This window comes from Melopsittacus undulatus, chromosome 6, assembly GCF_012275295.1.
Source record: "Melopsittacus undulatus isolate bMelUnd1 chromosome 6, bMelUnd1.mat.Z, whole genome shotgun sequence".
Taxonomy (NCBI): Eukaryota; Metazoa; Chordata; class Aves; order Psittaciformes; family Psittaculidae; genus Melopsittacus; species Melopsittacus undulatus.
The window spans coordinates 6444794-6469273 of record NC_047532.1 but is presented as its reverse complement, the minus strand read 5'-3'; the positions used below and the strand labels follow the sequence as shown (position 1 = coordinate 6469273).

The 24480-nt window shown below is 52.6% G+C and overlaps 1 protein-coding gene across 1 annotated transcript; it reads right to left on the bottom strand.

The window, feature by feature from the left end:
• Positions 1–390: 390 nt before the first annotated feature.
• Positions 391–24187, bottom strand: F8 (coagulation factor VIII). Its single transcript, XM_034064316.1, has 26 exons — positions 24036–24187; positions 20443–20567; positions 20037–20159; positions 19628–19840; positions 18512–18583; positions 17961–18068; positions 16062–16283; positions 15620–15854; positions 14740–14914; positions 13668–13761; positions 12762–12973; positions 12182–12332; positions 11859–12068; positions 7880–10514; positions 7455–7620; positions 6585–6791; positions 5777–6005; positions 5498–5680; positions 5184–5300; positions 3777–3848; positions 3364–3449; positions 2887–3042; positions 2017–2161; positions 1432–1580; positions 1012–1188; positions 391–804 (listed from the first exon to the last, which is right to left on the bottom strand). Exons 1-26 carry the CDS (start codon positions 24185–24187, stop codon positions 649–651), a joined length of 6570 nt encoding a protein of 2189 aa, XP_033920207.1. The 3' UTR covers positions 391–648.
• Positions 24188–24480: the final 293 nt, after the last annotated feature.

Genomic DNA, 24480 nt, shown 5'->3' with positions numbered 1-24480 from the left:
GCAGAGCACTCCTCAGAGCTGCTCCAGGCTGCATCTCTTACAGTTAGGAGCAAACTAACCTGACTCTTGCTTAAGCAGCCCCGACAGCATGAGCATTTGGGAAGGAGATGAAGGGACGTGGAGAGCCAAAGCTCAGTATTGAGTCAGGCTGAGCAAATGCTGCCTCCCTGGAGCCACTGATCCCCACTGATTGTGGAATGGACTCTGGGGCTTTCTCCCCCAGCCTTTATCTTTGCTGCTTCTTCCTCCTCCAGGGCTGTGTCTGGGCAGTGGGTGCTTGTGCAAAACAAAGCTGAGAAGCTCTGGGGCTAATTAATTACTTGCTGCTGGTAATGCTGACTGGGCCCTTGGAGACTCCAAGGCTGGAGCAGGGGAGCAAGTGCAGAGAGATACTGGAAAATTACTGTTTAATTCTTCAGCTTTACACTGGAAAATTACTGTTTAATTCTTCAGCATCACGTCTGACTATGTGGCATCTGGTAGGTAAGGGCCAGGAAGATGCTGATAACAAGCCAGCCTCTATGACAGCTCTGCAGGCCTTCTGTTCCCCAGCAGCAGGGATGACCAGAGCCCCGGAGGGTGAGAGTCCAGTCTCCAGATGGATGTGGGTCCTGAGGCTGGTGCTGCCCATGCCCCATCCTGCAGCCATCAGTACTCCTGCTGAGTGTCGCAGCCGAGGAGCTCTATCCGCAGGGCAATGTGGTTGTGCCACTGGCGTGGGTGTATTCTCACATAGCGAGCAAAGAGGGGGGGCTCCAGGGTGTTCATCACTGTGCTGCTGTGGTCTTGGTTTGCCTTGAAAACCTGGAGAGGAGAGAGACATCAGGAGTGTGCTCTCCTGTGCTGGTACAGGGAGCTAATGACTTGAGGACACAACACAAACAAGCATTGGGAATACTTTAAGGGAGGGAAAAGCACAGCCTAGATCACTGCTGTTGCAAAAGCTCCTGTAAGCATGTTTGCCCTGGGGGTGCCATGGGCTGCCTTTGGCCATGGAGCAGCTCTGCCTACCTTCTCCTTGACACCCTGCAGGACTGGGGTCCAGTGCACACCGTTCTGGCTGGTGGAGACAGCAAACTCCGTCACGAACATGTGGGTGAAGACAGCTTTGGCACCTTGGGTTATGATTGCGGTCACCTTCTTGGTTACTTCAAAGTCCACTTGCAACCACTCACTGGGGCTGTCGCTCTGGGGAAGGACAGGACTGCCTTCAAGGCTTCGGTAGCAATGGGAAAGACATTCACCTGCCCTACCAGGCATGTGGAGATGCTGGGTGCTAAGTCAGTGGGGTGACTCTCCCTCCTGTGTGCCTGCACAGTGCCTGTGGCTGCACATGCTCCCCACACAGCCCTGGCTAGGAGAGGTTGCAAGCACCCAGCCTGCCTGCCCATGCCCCAGATACCTGCCTGGGGATCACCTTGCATGGGCTACCTTTGGCCTCCATGCGTTGGTCCTCCCCTGCATGTTCAGGCGGGCCCGGGAGGGTGACCAGCTGGAGAAGATGTTGGTGCTGTAGGAGGATGCGGAGATGCGCTGGTCAGGGATCTGTCTGTCCTCCATTCCCAGGGGCATGGAGCAGCCTGGAAGAGAGGAGTGATGCTTCTCAGAGGTGGGAAGAGACCCATCATGGAGATGCCTTCTGACTACTCACTGCTTCAGCCACCCTGAATGGTGGGGAATGCAGAGGAAAAGGCAATAGCATCTGTCTCTGCTTGATCCCTGCTCCCCCAGACTGAGGCAGCAGCTCCTCAGATATCAGCTTAGCTGCTGCTGGAGGTTTTTGGTTGTTCAGGAGAAGCTGGTGGTGACACCCGGCCCCACACTCTCCCTCTGCTATTTCTAAGATCATAATGAGATATTTCAGCTTTGTTTTCCCAACATCTCAATGCCATCTCCAGCCTCCTCCTCCCCTCTCCACAACTGCCTGGGGACTCCTGAAATGTGTGGAGCTGATGCTTGACACCCCGCTGGATCAGACCCCTCCTTTGGTGCTTGGGTTTTGGAGGTGGGACATACTGTTCAGATCACAGCCAATGAGCTCCATGCGCATTGTGGTCCGGATGCTGTAGTGAGTGGGGTTAATGCGGATGTACCGGGCTATGATGGGAGGGTTGAAGCGATTTTCTTTCACTCCAGTTGCATCCACATTTGCAAAGAACAGCTGCGGGGAAGGGGAGAAAAAAGGACTGTTGCACCAGTGGAAAGAGAGCAGGGATTAGTGGGCTGAATAACATTTCTGTCTGGCACTGCTGTATCTTATCACCATCCTTACAAAAGAGCGTCAGCCCAGGGGAATGATCTGAGATGTGACTCAGACCAAAGAAGTGTGAATGGGCAAATCAGGGTGAACCACTGAGAAACAGGAGGAGGTTTCTCCAAATGAACATCTCTTTATAATGTCACCAGAGGGGAGAAAAAGAACCTGGGAACAGTTTTGGCCACTGCTGGTGTTTGTGATGGAGGCTTTTTCCTTCTCCCGCTGGAACATCAGCTTATGCATATTTAAGTTGTGGCTTTTTCTAATGAGTAGAGGTCCCCCAAATCATCTGTGTCTGCCCAAAGGTTTCAGGAAGCCAAGTTTGTCTTTGGAGTTAAAAAATCAGATATTCAGGCAAAATCTTAGCCAATCTCCAAGTAACATGCAACATAATGTGAAGGGGTGGATCCTACAGCCAACTGGGACTGTGGACAGAAGTAGTTTGGTCAATTTAACATGAGACAGAAGGACATGGACAGCGAGTCCCTTGCAGATCTGTGATCTGTGGTTCAGTCATCCTAGTAGGGAATGCTCAAGGTCTCTGCCCTGTGTACAGAGCTCCCTAGCCCCCATCACCCCAAAAGACCCCATTCTGGGATGACACTCTCCTCAAGACCTGCTCATCTTACCATCTGGCTGCTGGTGGTATTCCCCTTGTATTTCTTCCACCTTTGCCCATCAAAGCTGTAGAAGACAACAAACTGGGAGATGTAAAGGCTTGAGAACTTCTGCCGGGCTCCTTGGGTTTTTATGCCATGAATAATCATGAGACGCAAAAGGTCCACCTGAGAACGAAAATCAAGGACTCATTTCTGATGGAAAACCCAAGCCACGTTCAGGCAATGCACTGTAAACCTGTGGGACTCATTTCCTCATGATATAAATGAGCATAGGTTACGAAACTATTTGATATAGCTATTCAGAAGGACAGGGGCGAGCTGTTTGGGGAGGTGAGCTGTTCTCACTGTCTTTGAGGGGTTGTTGCACAACTGGAGGTTGTAGCTGGACCATCAAGATTCCTCTGCTGCACTGAGGATGGATCATCAGCCACAAACATGCTGTTGGAATGCTCTCAGTGGTGCCTCCAGCAACAGGGCCCCTCTTACCTGGATCCAGGCATTGCTGTGGTCTGTGCTCCAAGCATTGATGGAGCCGGTGTTATCCAGCCTGGCCAGGTAAGGAGCCCACTGCCCTGCAAGGAAAGCATGCAGATATGAGGATGCTGTTGGCCCCTGGTGCTGCCCAGCCCAAGGCAGTGACAAGTACATCTGTGGGATGGGGCTGGGGGATCACCTTAGGGTTTAGTAGCCACATACAGGGTGACAGAGCACTGTTGTGATGGGCCAGACATATGGGAAGGCACCTCCATGTCCCAGTTAGGATGCTGATATGGGCATGGATGGAGGAAGGACTCTGCCAGGGACTGGTGTAACAGAGCCTTGGGCAGGCAAGCAAATGAGTTGTTTTGTCTAAAGCTGCCCCAACCTCACCTGCAACAACCGGTACTCATTGTACTCACCGTACTGCCCCGATGCTGTGATCTGTGAATCTGCAATGTAGCCCGAGGCCAGGCCGAGGGCGTTTTGGCAGTCTGCAGCCACACAGGGAGAAGGAGGGCAAAACACAGGGACAGCTGATTAGATAACAAGGCTTTGGAAGGAAAAGCCTAGGCTGGCAGCAGCCTCCAGCCTCAGGGAGGCTGTCTCAAACCCCAGGAGCCCCCAGGCTTGTTTGTCTCACACTAAGCAGTGTTTCAGATGCATCCACATCCATCCCTGAATGTTAAGGATGCTGGAAGTTCTCACTCTTGACCCTGATATCAGCAGCAGAGTCCTTATCATCAGCCACACTCCTGCCCCCGAGTCCCTGACCTCTCACTCCCATGTCCCAGTCTCCCAGCAATGCTGACAAGTGTCTCTTCCTCATACCCATGTCTTGCTCCTGGGCTTTTTTGTTGCTAGGCAGCATCTTTTAGAGACAAATACCACATCAGTAAAGGAGAGCCTGCCTGACACTCCTGTCTCTCTTCTGGTCTGTGAGCACAAGGCTGTTTGTCTGTTATCATAACCATTATTGTTAGTGACTTGTCACATCTTGGCCTGTCTGCTGTATGGTAAATGCTCCTGGGGAGAACGTGAGTGTGAGATCTTGAGCAAATATTTAACTTATGGAAACATTTTCTGGCTGATTTTTAATGCTGCTTTAGGAAGAGGAGAGAAGCTTTCACAGTGTGGCTGCGTATCATAGAATCATAGGATGGTTTGGGTTGGAAGGGACCTTAAAGATCACGTAGTTCCATGTCTCCTGCCATGGGCAGAGACACCTTCCACTGGACCAGGTTGCTCCAGGCCCCATCCAACCTGGCCTTGAACACTGCCAGGAAGTGATAAAATGCTGCTCTCGCAAACCACTTCCCCCAGTGCTTACTTATGGCAAGGCAGAAATGGGTTGCTTTGGGGTGGAGTCAGAGGTTCCCTATGGATTTTGCAGTTGCTCTTTGGGCTGTTTCTATGCAAACAGTCGGGCAGTGCTGCTCACTGCCTCCTGCCATCACTTCATGCCTCAGTTTCCCTCTGGACACATGGTTAGGCAGGTGGGCACTGTACTTCCCCAACAGTGTGAGCAGGCACCAGCGTGTGCATGCAGCTGTTGGGTAAATGCATTTTATAGGAGCTCCGGGGACCCTCAATTGTGGAAAATGAGAGCTCTGGGAGCACATATTTGCAGGCAAATGAAGCTGTTCTCCCAGCCTTCACCCCAGCTGTGTCCCTAACTCTGTGCTGTGCAGGCTGACCAGGGCTGAAGCAATGACTTCCTTTAGGAGTGAAACCCCTGGATTCCCCACTTGGGTCACCCCAAAATGGCTCAAAGACCTGGGGCAGAGAGCTCAAAGCCATGCTGGCCATGGGCACAGAGGATCACTCACTCAGGTTGTACACAAGGAAGAGAGCACTCATCCCGGCTTGCTGGTGCTCTCCCACTTTGCACTCCACTCGCCAGATCCCGGCATGTGATGGCCACATCTCCACCGTCCCGAAGACACCTGGTCAGGAATGGAGAGCAGAGCAGAGGGGAGTTACTGGTTATAATGGGATACCACAGTGCCAAGTGCTATTCAAATACAGATTTCAGATCCATTCCCACTCTTTGCTGCTCCCCCCCAGGCTTGGCACTTCCTAACAGGCATGGACATAAAGCCACAGCAGCAGGAGTGTGCATAGTGCCCGCACTGCCTCTCACCAGGATAAAGGTTGTAGACTCCCATGCGATACTCCTGGCTAGTCCTGACGCTGAACAGCTGCCCATGGAAGTGAATGGAGTGGATATCCTCAGTGCTTCCCATGTTCAGGAGGTGCCATCGGACCCGTTGCTGCTGAGCCATCACCAGCCCGGGCAGTGTGTCACTCACATAGCCATTGATGGCTGGGAAAGGCAGTGGTCAGTAGCAGACAAGGCTTCAGGGGGTTTCCATCCCAATATAGACCATGAGATGGGAAGAGCAAGGGCAAGTGTCCTTACCATGGAAAGAGTGGTTTCTCTTAAAGCCAGGGTTGTCCTGCTGGACGTAGCAGGGAGGGCGGCAGTTCCTCTCCATGTTCTCCAAGAAGTACCAGCTTTTGGTCTCGTCAAAGATGGTGAAGAGCAGGGAGAACTCCTGCACAGCCAGCTGCCGCCTGAACACGGAGCTCAGCACCCCATGGCGGCAGATGATCAGTGGCCCAATGAGCCCCGAGTGCAGGTCCTTCTCCTGCAGCAGAGCCAGGAGAAAGGGGTTTGCCTTAAGGGGAAGGATGCTCTGACACCCACAAATGGAACAGCAGGGAGGGAAGGGGTGGCCCCTGTCTGCATGCCTCGCCCGGCTCCCACTCCTGCACAGGGCATGGTGCATGCAGGGTGGGAAGGCCATGCTGGGTTCACTGGGGGATCCCCACTCTGCCCCAGGCTAAGAGAGGGGTGCTGGAAGTGTTTGCATGTACTGTCAAGAGAAGTGGTGTCTGTCTGTCCAACTGTCCAACAGTCTTTACCCCATTAACATTGGACCTGTAGGTCAAATTCAGATGGATTGGGCAGATGGTAGGGGACTGCAGAATGCTGGTTCCCTACAGGTCTCATAAGTCTGGTACAACCAGGGAAAGAGGGGGAAACCCCAGTTAAGAAGAGGGAAGAGGAGAAACAGCAACATGCATTCAGCACTGTCAGACACCTGAGAATCAGCACAGCCACAGCTTTCAGCACAGCACCATAGGAAGATCCTTGCCCTCACACCCAGAATGCATGCACGCTGCCCATCTCTCCTTCCTGCCCCATGGAGCAGGCTCCCACCTACCAGGTCCACGTTGGAGAAGTAAGCCCAAGCCTTGCAGTCGAATTCCTGCGTGGTGGGTGCCATCTGGGGGAGGACTTTCCAGGTGTACTTCCGAATCTGGCCAGGCTGCACCACCTCTCCACCCTGCATTGCATCCTGCATCTCCTCATAGGCTTGCAGTGTGGAGTGGAAGGAGAAGGGCCGTGAGGCCAGGTTCTTGAACGTGACCTGCACCGGAGGGAAGGGAAAGCAAAGGTGCAGCACTGAGAGTGCCCTGGATCCTGGGGTTGGATGCAGCCAGCAGGTGGGAAGGAGGCAGACATGTCCCTGGTACCCAGACCTCCAGCTGGTCCCCATGCAGTGAGCAACCCCTGCTGATCCACAAGCTGTGGCTCTGCAGTGGGACCCCAGTGGAAAGCACATCCTGGTCATGTCAGCAGGATGAGGCCCTCTCTCTGCTCAATGGGAGAAAGGGCAGCTACGCTACAGTCTCTGGAGCCCAGAGGTGATGAGTGCATTCTGGTGAAGATTTCAGTGGAAACCAGGCAACTTCTCCAGGCCTATGAGCCTGGTCAAGAGCCTTTCACCTCTTCCTTAGGAATGACCTTTGGAGGTAGAGGAATCCCAAACCTGCCCTCACCTAGAGCACCCAAAGAAGCTGTACTGACCCTGTTTAGCTCACTGCTCTTTTTACAATCCCTTTACCTAAAAGGCTCCTCATGGAGCCCAGGAGCTGCTCAGCCTGTGCTGTTACAGGGATTGGCTCTGTCTCAAGCCCAGGGCTTTGCATCCAAACGCCCTGATATTCCTGCCATTCACTGAGGTCACTCTGAACAGAGCCACCAATGGCAGGATTTCAGGTTCTGTAGGAGATGGGAACTTTCAACTCACCATGATGACGTCTTCGACTTCTGCCCTGATGTATGGTCCGAGGATGCCCAAGTGCTCGTCCAGCTCTCCCCGCAGCACTGGCTGTGTGAAGGAGTCATCCATGTACTCTCGGAATACCACCTTGCGGTACTGCTGGAAAGGCTTCCTCCTGCCACTGCGGGGGTCCCTGCAGGGGTGAGGGCAGTTAAAGCAACAGAGCAGAGCCTGGAGCATCCCTGACTCACTTGCAAGGAAGCTCAAGGCTCAAGGTTGCTGGAGTCACAAAGTTCCCCAGGAGAAGGGAAGGTGCTGGGAGCATCCTTCCATTAGGCTGCTTGGTTGGGTTGTACATAGACCTGTGATCCTTCCTTCCAGGACATGCCAACACCCGCACCAAGCCATGCCACACAGTGCAGGAGGAATACATGAGGGACAGTCACACTTACATGGCTTTCAGGAAGTGCTGGGGTCTCTGGTTCCTGTATTCCCACATCACCTCCACTGCCGCAATGAAGTATTGCCGTACCTCCCCCTGGAAGGAGCGCGGGTCGTGCTCCTCTTCCTCATAGATGTCAAAATCCTCCATGGTCTGCTCTGTGTCACCGTACTCATCATATTCTGGCTTGTTGGCCTTTGGCCTCGAGGGGCTGGAGTGGGTTCCATTGTTCAGGGCCAGTCTCTCCCTATGACCTGGGCTTTGGCTGCTCTTCCCAGCTGTGCTGTTGCTTTTTCCATCTTCACTGGGCTCTCCTAGGTCCTGTCCCTCTCTCTTCCTGGTTTCTCTGAGGACATCTTCCCCACCAAGCTCCTGCCATCCATCCGGACTGGCTTGCACATATCTGGTTGGACCTGTGGCATTGCTATGGTTGTGAGCAGGGCTGCTTGAAGACAGGGAATAGTTCTCTTTGGAGGCTGGTTTCATAGGGATTTCTTCTGGGCTTTCCCCATATGGTTTTTCAGGCACATAGTCCTCAGTGGCATTGGCCTGGAGCTGCTGATGCTGAGAACTGAACTGACCCGGCTGTTCCACAGAATTGGTCTGCTCCTCCATCCGGCTTCTCCCCTCAGCTTGCTCATTCCCAGCACCTCTTCCTGGATGGAGCTCAGCCAAAGCTGCGCTCCCCAAGCTCCCAGCGTGTCCCACTGTTCCCAGGGTGACCATATCCCAGTTTGAGGCCAGGTCTGCAGCTTCGGAGCTGCTCGCTGCCATTGCTGCCCTGCTCCCCCCTGCTCCCCATGTAGGTAAGGAGCGCCCGCTGCGCTGAGCCCTGTCCCTGCTGCTCTGAGCATGGCCATCTGTGCTCAGCCTCCCCTCGGGATGCACCTCATCAGTGCCATCTCCCTGCAGAGCCTGTGGAGCATCCTTGCCTGGCTGTGGTCTCCCCTCAGCCATGTTAGGTTTGGTATCCAGGCTTTGCTGGGCCACCATCACCTTGGGCAAAGTGTGACTTGGTGTCAGGGACCTCTTTCTGAAGCAAGTGCTGCTAAAAGGGGAATGAGGTCCACACACTTTGCTATTCACTGCTGGCTCAGGGGGCTGGCTGGTCACATCCTGCTCTGCTCTGCTCCCCAGTGACCTGACCTGCCGAGGCAGCTGGGCAGGGCCACTCACGCTTGGAGCTGGAGCTCTGTTGGTTAAGAAACCATTTGGGAACTGCCTTGTGTCACTGGCCACGGTGCTCAGCTCAGACAAGGCAGGGTTGTCCACCTCTGGCAATTCCTTAGTGGCTGTGGCATCCTGAAACACTGCTTCCAAGACTAACTCATCCCTCTCTTCTGTTATTATATAGCTGGAAGGCTCGAGATCATTGGTTTGTGCAAAGGTGGTTTCTAGATGGTTTGTGCCTTTGGCAAGTCCCCTGGCTTCTTGTTCTGGGCCACTTTTTGCAGGCAAGAAGTTACTCTCCTCTGTGAAGATTTGTTCTTGCACAGGTTTGCTGGGTCCCGGATCCATGGAGGAATAATCCCCCCTTTTGAAAGGCTCATGAAAGCCTTGTGAAACCACTTTGTGAGGTCTTTCTTCCAGCCTGGCATCGAGCTCATTTGATGAATGATTGCTTTCTGTGGTGTGACTGTGAACCGCAGCATGAGAAGTCCTGTTGTTCTCTGTCTCATCTGAAGATGCAGAAGGATTGTCCAGTGTGGAAGAAGAGTTATGATCAGTACTTAAAGCTGCCTCTGCATTGATTGTCTCCTTTGGCTCATCTAGACTCGAGGATATTTTATTAGTCCCTGTTAGTAACCTGTCCTCAGCACCCTGTGAAGATGTGTCTTGGAGCCCCAGATTGTGCTCCAGGTCATTCTCATGAAATGAGCTCCTATTCTCTTGAAGAAGAGCTTTGTCAGCACCAGAAGCAATTGAGTCCCACAAGCTTGGTGCATGAGTAGCTGTCTTCCGAGGCTCTGCTTCCAGGATCAATGAGGTACCACCAGGCTGCATCATTGTCCTTGCCACTGGCTCCTGCACCTCTGAGATGTTTGTCATCTTCTTTCCTGCCAGAGCATCTTCTGGAGCTGGCATGGTTTGGTGCAGCCATTGTTGACCTTCTGAGCTCACAGCACCACGGACCCTTCCACTGGCACTCACCAAGTGTTCTCCAGGTGAAAGAGCTCCAAACCCTTCCTCCTGGCTGATTGTTTTTGACAACTCTTTGTCATCTTCCAGGAAGGATTCATAGGACACTGGCTCATAGTTTGTATCTGACAGAGAAGACATGGGAGCATCAGGTGGGTGTGGGACTGTTCCTAAAACTGTTGATGTGCCATTGGGAATGGGGTCAGAAATCCTATCATTGCTCAGGAGGGCCCCATGGCTGGGTTCTGTCAAGCACAACCTTGGCTTCTCAGTCTCGTTTCTGGAAGAGGTGATATTCGGTTCCCCATTCACACATGGCCTGCGCCATCTCTTTCTTTTAGAGAAGCCCCTGGGTTGGAAGTCAAAGTCATAGGCATCCTCATACTCAAAATCCACATAATCTTCCCCATCAGGGTATTGCTCCTGCTGGCACTGTGAGACTGTGAACTTGGCACGCATCCCTCGGTCTCTGTAGTCGGGATTCAGGCATCCCAGCATCCAGACACCTGTCTCAAGAGGGCAGAAGAAGACACATCAGCCCACCACAGTGGGAAACCAGAAGAGATGCCTTCCTCATGCAGCCCTCTTGCTAGTGCCTCCTGTATTTACATGATTTCATGCTTTCATAACCCCTAGAGCATCTTACAGCTGGACTCAAGACATCAGGGTTGCTGGCAACATCAGAGCCAATGCTGACAAGCACCATCAGCAGGGCCCTGAGGATAGACTTGATGAGACCAGTTAACCCACTGAGAACCCACAAAGCCTCCAGCAGCAGCGTAATCACCATAATTCACCTCCAAAGACATGCTGGTGCTGTCAAACACACCTCTGCCCTACACATCATTGTCACAGCTCTCCCACTCAAGGAGGGAGAAGTGCGAAGGCTGCCTCATGCTCACTGACATCCCCGGCCAACGCGTTTGCTCCCGGCAGCAAGTGCCTCTTCCCCAGGTGCCAGGAGTGGGTGAGGAGTGTGTAATAACCAGGCTCTGACACTGGAGAGAGCTGTCACCTGCTGCTGCCTGAGCTGCTGGGTTGCTCCCGATCTGCAGGCAGAAAGCAGAGCCCAGATCATAGAATCATAGAATAGTTTGGGTTGGAAAGGACCTTAAGATCATCCAGTTCCAACCCCCTGCCATGGGCAGGGACACCTCACACTAAACCATATCACCCAAGGCTTCATCCAAAATGGATGCACTGTTTGACTGGGTTGTAGACAGCTACCCGGGGTATGTCGGAACCCTGTCAGCTTGGCTCAGAGTGCAGTGCTTGTGACCATCATAGCAGTGTTTGCAGCCCCGTGATAAATCCTATGTTTCCTCTGCGAGTGAGGAAATGGTTAATGGCACCACTTCTGCAAGAGCTAAGGGGAAAATGGGGAGTGGGGGGAAATAAAACTGAACTCTGAAGCAAATCCCTCTAGGATTTCCCTATGGCTGTGCCTTCTGTCCTTGCAAATGTACGGAGATAAACGGGATGCTGTGACCAGTGCCTGAACCCACAGCAGGGACAGCACTGCTGCTCCCCTCAACCTCCAAGCTTGGAGCCAAGGGTGCAGATCCAAGGTCCACTGTACTTATGTTACTGCTGCCAGCTTACTGGTTTATCAGCATGTGTGGCCTTAACACACCCCATTGATGAAGTGAAACATGGTAATTTAATTTCTTTGATTTAAGCTTTAGAAAGGTTTAATCACTGCCTCTCACTTTGCTGTTCCAGCAGGTTGTGCATCCCTTTGCTCTCAGGGCTGCCAAAATGCAACTGGGCACCAGAAATGGCCAGAGGTGCTCATGTATCTCTGCTGTGATGCCAAGCCCATGATTTATAGAATAGCCCATTTTACCAACCTGGCTTTTCCAAGCTCATGAAGACTGTTTCTCCAGAAAATGGGAAAAGGGTAAGCACATCCTCAAAGACCATGTTGCGCTTGAATGTGTTTCCAGAGAAGAAGATAGAGAGGAAATCTGCTTGGGCTCCGACACTCAGGACATACCAGTACACAACTTCATGCAGACAGAGCTTCAGTTCAAGGTTGTCAAACACAAAGCCATTAATAGCTGGAAGAGAGCAGAGGTGAAACATTTTGTCAGGACCTGATGACCCCGTGGCTGCTACACGTTCCCTGTTTGTTCCCGAAGGCTTTTCAGGAGGCTCCTGGCTGAGCACTCACTGTGCATCACGTTGGAGGCATAAAACTCAGGGTCCTGGATATCCACATGGGCTGCGTCAGTGCAGAACCTCCTGATGTTCTCCTCCAGGTACCAGCTGCGGTTCTCATCAAAGACTGAAAACAGCACCAGCCTTGTCCTGTCTGACATGATCTGGAAGGCAGAGAGGGAAGCAGCTCCTCAGAGTGCCCCAGGGCCCAGTGTAACTGCCAGGTCTTAGCCTGGGTGCATGGGGAACAGTTTACTGCTATTTCACAGGAGATAGGGTTCATGGTGGGAGAGAAGGGAGCATGCAAGGGAGGATGGAGAAGGCAGGGGCATTGAGACTGATGGGAGGGCTGGAGAGAACAGGACAGACAAATCTGGTTCTACCCAAACCCAAGCTTGTTTGAGGCCAGGTTGGACAGGACCTCAAGCAACCTGGTCTAGTGGGAAACATCCCTCCCAATGGCAGTGGGGTTGGAACTAGTTGATCTTCCAACCCAAACCATTCTGTGATGCATCTATGATTCAAATATTCCACTCACTGCAGTTATTCCATCCTTTCAGCCTGGCAGTTGAAGCAGCAAAGGAAGGACCCACCTGATTTCCCCTCTGATCCATGGACTTCTTAAAGCAGATCAGGAGAGGCCCAATGAGACCCGAGGCTGTGTCTCGCACTGGGTCGATGGAGCTGTAGTAGAAACGGGTGAGGCAGCGAGGATCTGCCTGCGTTGGCCCATCCTCAGTGGTGACCTTCCAGCTGTAGGTAAATGACTGGCCAGGGGGGATAGGAATGTCCTTCACATCCTTATCTGGCAACACAGAGCCCAAGGGCAGGTCAGTTAGGTCTGGAGTGCTCCTGCAAGGGCTGACCCTGCTGTTAAAAAGAGCTCAGAAAGGAGGTTTCCTGACCATACAAGTTGCATAGAAAAGTACCCAAACCAATGCACATCCCAGGAAGGTGCACTTGCTCGCATGCACGTGCATGGAGAGTTGATCAGGACAATGGGAGCCCTTGGGACCAGGTGAGCATGGAGGGGCAGATGCCTTTTTGAAAGCCCTTGAAACTCCTGCAAACCGGAAGATTTGCCCAGCCTCAGACAAAGAGAAACCCCCTTGAAGCTGTGAGAGGGAGAGTGTGAATCACAATGAACCCCCACTTTACAGCAAGGCAAGGGTGAGCCCATGGGGTGAGGGCTATAAGCAAGCTGGTTCCTGCCTCCTCAGAAAACGGAGGCCTCCAGGATGGATGGAACAACATGGTCCCACCTCCCTGACTGAGAATGCCCCTTCCTCCAGCCATCATCCAAACCCTTCTTCGAGAGGATTACATGGCACCAAAGGTGACATGGACCAAGACACATCATCACCCCCAGGATTCCAGGGTTCAGGTGCTTGGACGGGTGGGTTAGACAACCAGTCTTCCTACAGGCTTCAGGAAGCTCTACTGGCCCAGGAGGTTGGCAGTGGCCAAGTGATGTCCCAGGTTCCTGTGGTCTGCCTTACCTTGAGAAGGCTTCATGGCATGGTATGGCTTGACGCTGGTGAGGCCGTGAGGGTAGATGTTGTATGGTCGGCTTGCCAGGTTCTTGAACACGATCTGAAATGAGGGCAGGCAGCAGGAATGGTCAGTGCTTTCTGAACAGTGTGAGCCCTCTGTTTCCCCAGGGGGCAAACACTGGGCAGCAGTGCTCTGGGATCAGATACCTGCCAGTGTCCAACTGGGATTAAACCAGACATGTCTGGGACCATAATGTGGGAGTGAGGATAGAAGAAATAACTCTTTCTCTACCAGCCTACACTGTCCACTTTTCCAGGAGGTGCCCATCTTAGGGAAGGCATGTAAATATCAGATTCATTAAAAGGAAAGTCTTTAGTCTCACTTTGCATATGAGACAGAAGAGGTCTGTTAACCCAGGAGGCTTCAGAGGACAAACACACCAAGTATGTACAACAGTCAACAGCTTCAAAGTGACCCCCACTTCACTGCTTGAAACCCTTCATTTACTTCTCTAAATAGCTTTGGGGGGGTTTGCCACAGGCACTGCCTTCAGCCTCATGCCCACAGCTGCACAAGGAACCCCAGGCAGGAGCAACAATGTGAAGCTCCTGGAAATCATCCCCTTCCTCCTAACATCAAACAAGTCAAGTGGTCAGTAGAGGCACCTGGGGAGACACAAGCAACAGTCCCCAATACTGTGTGATAAGAGCACATAGACGGAGAAGGGCAGAGGATGAGAGGACACTCCTGCCTCTGAGGCTGAGGCTGAGAGTGCTGGATGCCATTTGTCATGGATTGATGCACACAATTCCTACAATGTCTGCAGTGAAGGCTCAAGGAGACTGGGCCATACCCTGTGCATCTCTGCTGATCTTACCAAGAGTATTTTAGCTTTAACCCTCAGTAACATCTGCTTTTCTGGTGAACTTTGGACATTACCAAACACAGATCACCTCAAGGTGACAGAGCACCTGAAGGACTTATGTCCGACCCTAGTTGTAAACCAGGTGCTATTAGGAGGAACAGCATCAAGCTTTGAAGTTTCCCCTTCTTTGTTGAAAGCAATCTCCCTCTTACCTTAAACTGGTCTCCAATCTCCCCTTTAATGACAGGCCCCAGAATTCCCTTGTCCAGTTGATCTGACACCTTGCGCTTCTTGAAGGTTGCATCCTCGTACTCCACAAACATCACTTTCTTATACCTTGAACCTATCCGATGAGGACCAGCCTCCAGGAACAGGCTTGTCATGTTTCTGCAGGCAAGGCAGAGAAAGAGCAAACAGACACATGTGGGACACTGTCAGAACCAAAGCAAGACCTTCCATCATCCAAGGACCTACACAGCTGTCTGGGGACTACCAGTGCAAAGTGGGGACACCAATCACTGAATCACAATATGCATCATAGGGAATATCATTTCAAGTGACTCAGTGCTTCTTTAATGGAGAAAGCTTCATCTAGGTTGCACAGTAGCAGCGTTGGGCTGAGAATGCCATGTTCTGGAGGGAAGTGGTGACTGTGAGAGCTGAGAGCATGGCAGGTTGTCCTGTGTCAGGGAACACTCCCAGTGTGTGAGCATCAGGCAATAGACATGTGCCTTTCTTGATCATCCCAGCTCCTTCCAAGGAGCAAGACCAGCCCAAAGGGTCACCAGGCATTGCTGCCTGGTCAGAAGGGGTTGATGCCAGAGGTCCGGGTGGCAGGGAGACAAATGCCCTGGAGGCAAATGCTTCTGCAGGACATTGAGTAAAATAGAGCAAAGCCTGGTCCTGCCTTCCCATGCCCTACCAAGCCCATCCTTGTCCTGCATCCGCACTGTTAGCATTAATGAGGAAGAACCAAACTGCCCAGGTTGGGCAGAAGGAAAACAGATTTCTGTGGAAAAGCAGAAGAGCTGGTGGGGCTGCTGGTGGGGCTGACTTAAGAGCAGCCTCATGGGCACACATCCCCACTCTCACCTGTCCAGGGACACTGGCTTCACAGGGGCATAGTCCCAGTCCATTTCCTCAGCAGCAATGTAGTGAGTCCAGGTCATAGGCTTATCTTTGGCAGAAGAGCGCACTTGGATGACATGATAAGCTTCTTCATCTTCTTCAGAGTAATCCATGTCCTCTGGCTCATCTGACAGCTTCCCCATCTTCACCAGGCGCTCCTCCAGACACTCCTCCACCTTCACAAAGGCCTCCATGCCAGCTGGGTGCAGACAAGCCAGGCAGAAAGGGTCACACTGACAGGCCATCACACACATCAACCTATGCCATGCTCATCACGGGCTACACTGCATGTAGATGTAACCCTGTGCAACAGGAGGGGCCATGGAGCTGCAGCACTGCACAGACCCCTGAGCCCAGGCCATCCCCTGCACTTCTTTTCCCCCATGCTCTTGTGGAATAAGGTTACCTTGCTGATGGGATGGTATCTGGCAGAACATCCGAAACCAGCCAGCAGTTCCTGGCATGATCTGGGCTGTGAGATAGGTGGCAGGGGAGATTTCTAGGCTGCTGAGACGGTGGCTTCTCACCAGGAATGTGTGGGCTTCGAAGAAGATGGAGTGAACTTCTGCTCCAGTGCCCAACCCGATGACGTGCCAATTGACCTGCTTCTTAAGGCACAGGGTGAGACCTGCCAGGAGAGAAGGAAAGCACCTAAGGGTCAGCACTGTGTCCATCCCTTGTCCCCACTCAGAGTCTGACATGTGCTGAGTAGAGTCCCCTGCCTAGCAAGGTGATGGTTGCAAGCTGGAAACGTCATATAGGTATGTCAGTATAACAGTCACATTATCCCCCTGACATAGGGCTAGATGTACAGAGTGGCTTGACTTTGGCAAGAGCTTTGGGAGGTGTGCTATGGGAGCTCACAGCAGGACACAGTGGCAAAAGAGGTGGATGACTCTATAAATAGTGGGACTGCAAAGGGGAATCATTTGTCTCATCACAGCACTGCCAAGCCTGACACTAAAATATTGGATCAGGGGCACTGCTCCTCAGCAGCAGTTGATATACCCCAAAAAGGGCAGAGAGAGGTCACTGGGATTACTTGGAGGCTGGAGAGATTTCCTTCTCTTGGAGAGACTCAAAGAGCTCCGTGTTCTTTGGAAATGGGAGAGGACTGTAAAAATACATTCCTAGGGAGAAATCTGTGTGTGCTGAAGGGCTCTGCAACATAGCAGGGATGTAAATAACAAGTTCCTGGAAGCTGAAACCAAACCAAGTCAAATACAGAGTCAAGCACTTATTTTTGGCACTGGAACGGATCCCAAGAGCCCAGGAGGAGACAGGGTGGAGGCTCCATCCCAGGGTCCTCAGCTCTCCATTGCCACATCTCCATCAGACACCTCTCAGGCTAGGTCCTGCAGACAAGGGGTTGCTGGGTGAAGGTGGATACCTTCCGGAGGGGAACCCACTGTGCAGACACAGCAGCTGACCATGACCAGCTCCTGAACTCCATCATCACCAGGACAAGGAATTCAGGGGAATTTTGCCTTTTATTGGAGAACGGCCAGGCCCAGGAGGGAGATTTCAGGGTGAGGTTCAGGCACATTGCTGATGGTAATGACTCTCCTGATGGTGTTTCCCAGTTTGCCCTGGAGATTCGCCACACTCAGGCAGCTCCTCACCTTCTCCCAGAAAAACATCATAAAACATCAGCCTTTGTCTTCATTGAGACCACAAATGGCCTTTCCTTTTGCTTTCCTGGAGAAAAGGAGGCTGAGGGGAAACCTTGTCACTCTCTACAACAACCTGAAAGGTTGTAGTGAGCTGGGTGTTGGTCTCTGTTCCCAAGTAACAAGGAACAGGACAGAGGAAACAGCCTCAAGCTGCACCAGAGGAGGTTTAGATGGATATTAGAAACAATTTCTTAACTGAAAGGGTTATGAAGCACTGGAACAGGCTGCCCAGGGAAGTGGTTGGGATACTTGAATGATATGTAGATGTGGCTCTTGGGGATGTGGTTTGGTGGTGAACTTGGCAGTGTTCAGTTAAAGGCTGGACCCGCTGATCTTAAGGGTCTTTTCCAACCTAAATGATTCTATGATTCTATTCCCCTTCTACACCTTCTGCAGAGGTGTGTTGTCAGCCCCAGGTGAGGAGAGCTGAACTCTGCCCTCAGCACTACCTCCAGCATCATTCACAGGGCTGCAGGAGATGAAACTCTTTGTTACCAGCACAGGCAGCCAGAAACAGGTCCTGTCCCAGTGTAAATGAGCAAGGCAGATCAAGGTGTTGGGATGTGATAGTCCCTCCGGGGGAATACAGCCTAACAGGTCCATCACATGGAACCTCCTCTTGATGTACTCACCAGGCAGTGAGCCATTGATGTAGCCATTGATGGTGTGCAGCTCTGTCCTGTTGTGAGGCATGGGCTGAGGAGCTGCTGAGGAGCTGGGCTCAGAGTACCAGCTTTTCCCTGTGGAGAGAGAAGGTTGCAGTCAGCTTTCACTTGAGAGTACTTCAAAGAAAAAGGAAACCTTCCCACTGGGCTGAAACAGGATGAAAGCCAAATTCCAGGGAGGTCAGATGTGTGGTGCCTGTTGGAAATCCACGGCAGTCCTGGCCATGGCTCTGCATGAATGTGGTGATGACTACTGCATGTGACAGGGCATTACTCCCCACTGTTTTAGCCTGTGTGATGGGAACAAGGCCAGAAGAGCTGGGGAGACTGCAAGCTCCCTGGCACCTCACAGGGCAACAGAAGGAATGGCCGTACTGCACTAGGAGCTCATTCCCTGCAGGGACTGTACAAGGCTTGGGACGCAGAGTGGAAGCTCAGATGTGCTCACACCACAGCCAAAGCATGTGCTGTGGACCAGGCTGAATTCAGAACCCAACACCACTCAAGAGGGTAGTTACCTTCATCAAACACTGCAAAGAGCATCACGAACTCTTGATGCGCGTTCTCGTTCCCACTGCTTGCCAGGGTCCCTGCAAGATGCCACAGGATAGATCTCTTTAAAGGCCAGAATCTCCTGAGGGGATTCCCTTTGTGCCCTCCAAGAACTGGTAAGTCAGGGCCAGGCTGTGCTTTGTTTTTACCACATCCCATGACTGCCACAGCCCCGTTTCCAGCCTCGCAGTCCCCAAAAGCCCATGGTTGAGGGACAGCTGCCCCCAGAAGGCATCGAAAGGTCAGTTTGTGCTGCCTCCCCCTTGCAGGCTCTAAGGATCCACTTACTCACCTGGAAGAGCCCATTTTATTCATCCCCCTCATCAGCACTATTGTCTGCACTCCTTGTCTAGACTTGGTGGAGAAACTGCTCTTGGTGAGTCACTGGAGCCTGCAGAGTGATCTGGGAGGAGGTGACTCGTGCCCATTCCTCTCCAGTGACTACAGAGGGATCTGGACAACTACAGCTACTGGAGATGGCTCAAGCAGAGGTGACCAGTCCCACCCCAGGTACACTTCTTGGTGCCTTGCACCCAGCAAGTATTAACAGTCAGGATTTCATCACCTCAATGTTTACCAAAGGAAGGAGAGAAGCACAGGGAATGCAGACCAGGCAGTGCCCCAGGTGTCCTGCCTCTACTGCCTGAGCCTTACTTAATCCTTGCTGATACAAACTTCCCTCTATTTCTTCCAATGACACCCTTTGACAAACACCCTGGCTGACCCTGAACAAAGCTTGGTGAAGGAAAGACAAACACTTATGTCTCTGTAATGATTCTATAAAGACAAATAAGGTTTGAAATTTCATCTGTGGTCTGAAGTCTTGCAAAGGAAAGAAGCAACCAGTTTCTTTCCTGCAGGGAAGTGCAAAGTGTGTTTGAACCCTCCACTGGGGTGAACCCTTCACAGGGACTCTTTGAAGAAAGGCCCAAACCCCAAAAGTACTGTTGTTGATCCCAAAAGTGTTGTCATTGACCACAGCTTACTGACTCCATTGCCTTATGCAGCCTCTGGAAGGCACCTTTATCTGCTTGTCAACCCATGATTGCACACAGCCTCTTCTCATTCCAAGCTGTCCTTACCAGGTCGGCACACAAGCAGGGCTCCGATCAAACCAGAGTTGATGTCCTTCACACTGTCGGTGTTGGAGGAGTAGGAGTGGGTCAGACACGATGAGTCGCCATCCGTCGGGCCCTGGTTTTGAGGGATCTCCCAAACATACGTGTGTGTCTTTCCTGGATCCACCCTGTCACCCTGCTTCTCTGGCTGGCTGGTCTCATCCTCATACCCTGCACCTAAAGGAACAGCCAGAGGTGACTGAAGGTGAAGGTGGCAATACACAGTGTCTAAGCCATCTCTGTAACCGCTTGCCATTGTAGAAGGGATGCAAATAGCAGGATCATGGAGGGACACGCTCCCTCCTGCCAGGAAGGTAGCAGAGCAGGAGGTGATGCCCAAGGGCTTCCAGCACTTGGCTATTGCCCGACTCACCCTCCGATGCCTTCCAGTAGGACACCCCAACAGCGTGGAGGTTGTAGGGGCGTGAGGCCAGGTTCTTAAACATGATGACCACCACATCATAGACTTCCGCCTGGATGGTGGGGCCCAGGAGACCTGAACAGAGGGAGACAATAGGGTCAGGCTGATGGGGTCAGGCAGCTCACACCCAGACATGGGCCCCAAAGGGTCTGGACTTTCCACCTTCACAATCAGCAGTTGTCCCTCATGTAACACGGCACCAGCAAGGCTCCCTGCATCCATCCCAGCAGCTCTGCTGTACTGGGATTCTGCCCAAGCACTTTCCCATTCCTGGCTGAGAAGCTGCCAGCACCCAACCCAATGAGTTTGGCCACTGTCACAGAGAGCCAGGGCTCACCATGCTGCAAGTGCTTCTTACCCATCCATGCTGGTTTGGGCTTGGGCTGCGTGAACGAGGCATCGGCGTACTCCACAAACACAGCCTTCCTGTAGCGGGGAGGGTCACCAGGCAGGGGTGGCTGTGGGCCCGGGTGCCCTGACACACTGCAGGAGGAAGGAGAAGTCAATGCTGACTGCGCAGCCCCATCCATGGATGGGCAGCAGCCATCCTCTTCCTCCCCTCCCTTTGGCACGCCAACCCTGGGATCGCTCACCCTATTGTATCCTTTGGGTATCCTGACAATCTCCAGGTGTGTTTGGAAACGTTTTGCTCAGCTCACTGATGACAACATGGCAGTGATTGGTGTCATGGTGTTAGTCATGGTGGAAGCAGACACAAGGGCAGGAGGCACAGCATCATACCCAGCTGTGCTTGGAGGCACAGCTGCAGGTATCGCTGCAGCCTCCTGCCTCATGCCTTGTCTGGCTCTGTGCTTCCCTGCTGGCACAGACCTGGAGCTCTGGGAGTGCTGCCATAGCGGTACCACAGAGGTCTCTGTCCTGCAGCCCTCATCCCCATCCTCTTCAGGTGTGGCAGACACATCACATCATATATATAAATATATATGTATGTATGTATATGTATATATGTATATATATATACACACACCTATATATATAAAACCTCAAACATCCTCCCCAGCTCCCCCCAGGAAATAGACTTATGTGGGACTCCAAAGCAGGGTTGCAGAAGTTTGCTCTGCAGTCTGAGCAATGTCCCCACATTCGTTTCTTTTCTGACCAAACGGATTTACAGCCAACCCCTAAAAACTATTCCTTGCAGCACGAGGATAAAGGAGCCTTGGATGTATTTCACACCCCACTTATCTCTGCTGGCCACTTTCTATCCAGAAGTGGCTTAACAAATTCATTTTCCAGAAGAAATCCAGCACATTTATTAGGATAACAAAGCCATTAATTTCTCCAGGGAGTTTAGAGGCTGACTTATGAGCCCCAGGACTGAGACCATTTCCAGTAACCATACAGACCACTTCCAGCATCATTTTGTTTGGAGCAAAAGCCAGGTGGTATTTTCATTCCTCTGAAGGAGCAGGGAGCATTGCTCTCCCCCTCTGACTAAGCCTTCATTCAAGCAGTGTTTCCCTCCTCAAGAGGAAGAGGAAGGAGACGGAATGACTCAAATTTAGGAGGGGGTGACACACACAGCCCCTGCAGCTGGAGGATGCTGTAGGGAGAGTGGGCTTCACCTCGCAGGGTGCAGAGCAGGACACACACCCATCTCTTGCCTTTCCCACCCTAGCTATAACCCCACACTTGGGTGGGCAGGAAGCCCCCAGCAGACGTGGGGCCACTGCCTTTGCTTAGGAGCCATTGTCATTCCTGGCTGGATGACAATAGAGTCTGGACCGAGCTTTGCTCTCCAGGGTGACCCTGTGCTGGGAGGTGGCAGCACTGAGGGGTTGTTGGCACTGGGCTATGCCTTAATCTCTAACTTGCAGAAAGCCGAGCTTTGAAAATACATCCCTAAGACAATAAGATCTGGTCCTGCTGATTCTGTGGTAAACAAGGCAGAAATCCTCTGGAGCCAGGGGGATTTTGCTGGCATGTGGGACATGGCTGGGAGGAGACTTGGTGACACCAGGGCTCAGCGCTGGGTCCCAGCTAGCACAACAGAGCCTGACAGCTTTTGCAGGGAGCAAGGAGCCAGAGTTCTGTGCAGGGGCGTCTGATTCAAGTGCTTCTGGCCAGTCCTCTGCACTTGGGGTCCCCATAGACTTCCTACGCCAAGGGCAGCTGAAGCCAAGGCAGGGAGGTAAGTTCCTGGCGCCTTCAGTCCATTGTTAGCAGCACTATCTGCTCATCTCTCAGAGCCAGGAGACAGCCAAGGTAAACACCCTGCGCTGCTCAAGCACTCAAACACAGCCTCGTGCTACGTGGTCACCAGCTCCGAGCCAGAGCTGAGATCCCTGGAGCCGGCGCAGGATGTGCTGGTCCTGGCTCTGACCCTGCCGGCAGGGCTGTGTTTGGGAGGAAGAGAAACTGAAATCATAGGGAAGGTGTAAGCAGCTCCGGGCTGGTGTGTCTGAGCCCATTCATTTGACAGGGCTTCCCACAGCTGTGCCAGAGAATGCACTGGATACCTACAGGGGGTTGGAGGTCCTGCCTGGATGCGCACCCTTGGCTCTGCCAGGAGATGCTGGTACCACAAGGGAGAACATGCACAGCTCAGAGGGACCCCAGCTCTGCCTGCAGCTCTGCTCCTGCCACACTCCCCTGGACCACTTCTCCCCAGCCTGGCTGTTCTCCTGTGCCCTCCTCATGTTAGGGGAGCCAGGCTGAGGCTGCAGGAGCCAGGGGAAGGGCACTGACATCCAACTGGGAACAGCTGCACCAGCAAGCCCCAGTTCACAGCACAGCTCCCCAGCGAGCCACACTGCCCAGGCCTGCCTGGCTTGGAGCATGCCACTGAGTCCCTCTGAGAAAGCCAGAGCTTCCAATGACCTCAGGCTGCCTGGTGATGCCCTGCTCATCCCCAGGGCAGAGACAGGTCCCTGAGTCACTCCTGGGTCAGAAACAGCGCACAAGCACATCATTAAATCAGTGCCAAAATGAAAAGCCACAGGGGTGAATTAAGAGCAGGAGTGGCCCCACCTCCACTGTAGACTAATGGATCAAAGTGCAGTGCTAGTAAGAGCAGGGCAGAGGGGGCATTGGTAAAACCTGCTGGATGAAGTCTTTCTGCTGGTAGCCAAAGAGGAATAAACCAAGGCCACTGACACAGTGACTCCAGCAGCGAGTCAGGCTGACCTGGCCATCACCAGTGCCTGACCACAGCTCCTCACTGCCTGAGACAGTGTGGGTCCCCAGGCTGAGGTCAGAACAGCCCATTCACAGCCAGCTGGGTCTCCAGGTAACACCCTCCCGATGCCTCAGCAATGTAACTGCCACTTTTCCTTCTTACTCCAAGGTATTTGTGCAAATCCACCACATGCCCTCCTCCCTCCTGTCACTGTGTACCAACATTGTTCTTTGCCCAAACACTTAGCAATTATCTTAATTCCCTAAAGGAAAAACTTCAGCATCAGCAATGTAATACACACAAAGATATAACTAACTAAAGCTGGGTTTTACTAGGGACAGGCACAGCAGAGAGCTTTGCTGCTCTATGTCAGGGGGCACAGTCAACCTCCCTGTGCAACCCCCAGGCAGGGAGGCACCATACCCCATCTCCCCTCACATCCCCCCAAAGCTCCCAGGATGTAAGCAGAAGGGAAAGCACAGCCTTGGAGAACCAGCTCTTGGCTCCCCGCACAGACTTGAAAGGGTCACAGGCAAATGACATTAAGATCAAGCAGTGCAGAGCAGCAGTGCAGAATAAGTCTTTATCTCTCTCTGCAGGTATATTCCATATGGGCATTATTAAGGGTTGCACTTAGTGACTCCCCATTGCCCAGAAACACCCATTCCCACCTGTACCACCAGCTCAGTGAACCCCCACCACCACCAGGCTGCCCTCGTGCACCGTCCTGGACCCAAGCTCACAGTGCTGTGCATGCAGGGTGGGAAATCACCTATAGCAGGGATCTGGAATTGCCATAGAAAGAGCTTTACCCTGTGGGTGCTTGCAGCACGGAGAGCAGGTCGCTGTGCATGTAGTCCCAGGTAGTTTCCACGGCAGCAATGTAGTACCTTCTGACTTTGCTAATGCCCTCCTCAACCAGGCAGAGGAACAGGAGGCTGCGCAGGGCTCCCATCAGCATCATGCCTGCTGGCTGGGAACCGCTCTGGCTTCAGGAGGAGAAGTGAGAAGGAAGAAATGAGAAAGGCAAGAGGAGTGAAAAGCCTTTATCTTCCCATCCAGCTGCTGTAATCCACAGGAGATGATGATGATTTAAAGCCAACACCTACAGGCTCAGTCAGAGCACTGGAGAACTGCTCAAAGACATCAGGAGCGGGTTAGTGCGAAGAGGAGCGTGCGAGCGATGGACTCCCCCTCTTCCCCTGGGGTGGCAGTGACAGGAGGAGAGGAAAAAACAAAAGGAAAGGGAGGGCAATG

Coding starts and splice junctions, on each gene's coding strand:
- F8 (XM_034064316.1), bottom strand. CDS start 24,187: ATGATGCTGATGGGAGCCCTGCGCAGCCTCCTGTTCCTCTGCCTGGTT. Junction 19,841..20,036: donor CTACTGGAAGGCATCGGAGG/GTGAGTCGGGCA, acceptor CTGTTCCTTTAG/GTGCAGGGTATGAGGATGAG. Junction 18,584..19,627: donor CCTGCTTGTGTGCCGACCTG/GTAAGGACAGCT, acceptor GGCATCTTGCAG/GGACCCTGGCAAGCAGTGGG.